We start from the raw sequence: 3,523 nt of genomic DNA, 5'->3' as shown, positions 1-3,523 counted from the left end.
TCCATGGCAGAATTTATGTATGGGTAAACTTGATTTCAAAGAAAGAATGATGCCAAATCAAAATATTAATATTGTACTCTACCGAGAAATGTGAACATTTAGATTTTTTTAGCTACACTCTGATTCTATATTCATATAGCCCCACACTGAAATAATTTCATCTACATTTGGTGCAAAGATGGCCAATTCCTAGAATATATCTAAAAACAATTTTCAAGGCATTTTGCTAACTGATTCCCATTTTTATAATTCTATGCATTTGTGTTTATATATATATATATATATATATATATATATACACGCACACATACATACATACACATATATATATTTTTTCGAAATTCTAAAATTGCAAAAAAAAAAAAAAAAAAACAAGTCTCTGAACAATTTGTCCAGTAAAAACTAACTTTGTGACACTATAGGCAGATGCAAGTTTCATGTCAAGATTGAAAATGGGTCATCTGTTACTTTTTATAGCCCAAAGACAGAAATGTTTCAGAACCAAGTCTTTAATTCTTGCAACTGAGAACTTGTTTGGAGTCTTAATACCATTTGAAGTATTGGAGGTCATATTTAAAATCTGTCTTCTGGCTCTGTCAGTAATAGGAAACAAGTTATACAAAATTTGTTTTCAGGCTTGTTTTCTCCTTCTCGCCTTTTCACTTCTCTACTGCAATACTTGACAGCTTCACACCAATGGTATTCTTCTGTTCCAAGCGAAGGTTATCTATAAAGGCGGTGCAGCAATAATCATCCAGCATAGCTGTATTGCTGTAGCAGAAAATGAAAACCGTAGAGCAACTGCTGGCGGTACTAATTTCATTGATCAGGTCGATCCATGGCTTCATCATAAATGACTATTCGTTTGGGATCTGCAAGGAATAAATCAACAAAAATAAATACATTTTTATTACAAAGATTACATGCTAAATACACGACTTTTACTAAATTCCTCTTTAGAGTGAAACTGCTCAATTTTTTACACTTCTAGTTTTATAATAAATGTATGTGTCTGAAAAAACAAAAAGTAATTTCAACATTAAAAAAAAAACAAAACATTTTAGTACCTGATAATTAGTTAACCACATGGCCGTTTAAACTTGCTTAAACTTGTTTAGACTTCCCAACTAGCTTTACATGACTATGTTTGCTACTGGTAAAACCCGGAGAGGGCTCCTTGCCATGCATGTGACTACTTTGTCAGGGGCCATATATTTTATATATTCCCTTCTGGTATTGAGCATTACATTCAGGCTACTGGCCTACAAGTACATTACCAAAGTAGGTCTGCATGATAACCATGTACATATATTAGAATAAAACTTTAAATGATTAAAATAAAGCTTTGGATGCAGTTCATAGTAGTTGTCTTAAATTTAGGTGTCTTACATTAGAACAAAGTTCACATTTCATATAACTGAATTATACCAATTAACTTACTTATTTCAATTACACCAATTAACTGTTTTATTACGTATTTGAATATACTATAAAAGTAGCATGAAAAGTTGACTCACCTTGTTTTTGCAAATTTAAAATAAGTCCCATTTCTGAAAAACAACAGAAATATTTTATTTTTTCAGTTTTAGACAATGCTTTTATTAAGTTAAAAAATCCACTAAACATTCCACATTATACTAATTTATTTGAGCTAGACGACCTGTTGTCCATAGAACACCTCTGCTGAACAGGACACGAACTACTTGAAGAAGAAAAAGAAAAAAAAAAAAAGGGAGCTGGATGTAAGTAACCAAGCAAGCAGCTCCAACGATCTAGGCAAAATGCACATTCTGGCTGGCCATCTTAATTTAATAAATAAAAAAAAAAAACGAAACTATTTAACAAACTACACAGTAAAATGGAAAATCATGGAAGATATGCTGCACTTTTTCTTTTAACGTTATATTCAGTAGTATCATTTAACATAACTTTAACCTGCTTACTCTTATAATTTCCTTTTTGAAGGTGACATGTGGCCAGTCCTGACAGCCTCAGTATCAATACTCATTAACAAATCATTTGTCCATTATCTATTCCTCAAAATCTAACAAAACTTTTCTTGATAATAAAAAAAGCACAATATCTTCTTTCCTTCATGTTGATAAAAACAGAGGAGCCCATCACTGAGGGAATTAAATTACTACTTGCAAAAGCATTCTCTTTGCCTGTAAGAAGTCCCTGCTATTTTTACAAGTACCTAGCTTTTCAATTCTTTCCATGATAATTATTCAGCATAAGAATGCCTCAATACCAAAATGTTTGTATTTGATGCTAATGCTGGTAAAATTTTACAATACTTGATACCCATTCAATACCACTGCAAAAACAGAAATACCATTCATCTGCTTTTTATTAAATGTACCTCCTTTATTTAGTCGAACAATACTGTGCCCTTTTCTGTTGCAGATTACAAAATACGAGGGTCATTCAAAGTTTCCACACATTTATATTTTCATTAGAAATGGTGAAGTCAGGAGGAGTAGTAATTGGTCATGTCTGAGAGTATCATGTGACTAGTTCTATCTGGCAAGCCAATTGCCCTTGCAGTTTAGTACAAGTTGTCACTCTGTGGTGAAGATGGCTGTGAAACTTATAAATTGCACCAGAGGAACAGCCTTCTGTCATACGTTTTTTGTGGGCAGAAGGTGTGCCGGGAGCACAAATTCATCTCCGCATGTGCGCCCAGTATGGGGATAAAGTTCTCTCTTGTAGAGTCGTCTATGAGTGGATTGAAATGTTCGAAAATGGCTGTACTACTGTGATGGGTGCACAGCGCTCCACACATCCAGCTACAACCACAAGAAATAAAGAAAGTACCCTGATGTGAAAGCAGCAGTGCATTAGTGGCTACGTAATCATCCAAAAGCATTTTTTGCTGATGGCATTAAAAGTTGGTACGACGCTAGGAAAATTGCATGACAAAGGAAGGTGACTATGTAGAAAAGTGATGTAATTTGTTTTTTAAATTCATAACCCACTTATGCCTAAGGAGTTTGTGCATGAAATTCACATATGTTGCGTAGAAAAATATAAGGAACAAGAATTTAAAGAGAAAAAAAAATGTATTACATTCCACTGTTGAGTTATGTGGCGTTCCAAAATTGGAACACTAGGCATTAATGGGTTTAAAAAAAAATGAAGAGTTAAAAAAAAAAAGTACGTCCCTCGTATATAAATATGAAAAGTAACAGTAACTAATATATTACATATAAATCATACAAACATACATATTATAAACAGCATGTAGTCACTCCTAACCATTCAAGTATCACATATGTGCTTTTATTATGTCTGTTACAACTTTGGGGTTATATTCATGAACATTAACTTGCCTTCAAAAAAAGGAACAAATGTCAAAACTTAGTATTTACATATTTATATTCAGTAAAAGTATGCCCTTTTGCCATCTTACTTAGAATTAACATATTTGTATTCAGTAAAAGTATGCAGTTTTGCCATCTTTGCAATTATGTGCTTCTGTTAACACAGGACATGTATTAACAGTAAAACATGCTTTGTGCTT

At 32.8% G+C, this 3,523-nt stretch overlaps 1 protein-coding gene across 1 annotated transcript in view; it reads right to left on the bottom strand.

Annotated features, from left to right (window-relative positions):
- Positions 1-377: 377 nt before the first annotated feature.
- nufip2 (nuclear FMR1 interacting protein 2) overlaps positions 378-3,523 on the bottom strand; it is a 57,765-nt gene continuing 54,619 nt past the window's right edge. Inside the window, exons 3-4 of the mRNA XM_039757288.1 lie at positions 1,518-1,550; positions 378-872 (exon numbers count right to left, since the gene is read on the bottom strand). Of these exons, the coding sequence (XP_039613222.1) occupies positions 820-872; positions 1,518-1,550 (86 nt within the window). The 3' untranslated portion in view covers positions 378-819. The remainder of the gene's footprint in view (positions 873-1,517; positions 1,551-3,523) is intronic.

Source organism: Polypterus senegalus, chromosome 6, assembly GCF_016835505.1.
Source record: "Polypterus senegalus isolate Bchr_013 chromosome 6, ASM1683550v1, whole genome shotgun sequence".
NCBI lineage: Eukaryota > Metazoa > Chordata > Cladistia > Polypteriformes > Polypteridae > Polypterus > Polypterus senegalus.
The sequence above is the reverse complement of the archived record's forward strand: the minus strand, read 5'-3'. Positions and strand labels throughout refer to the sequence as shown.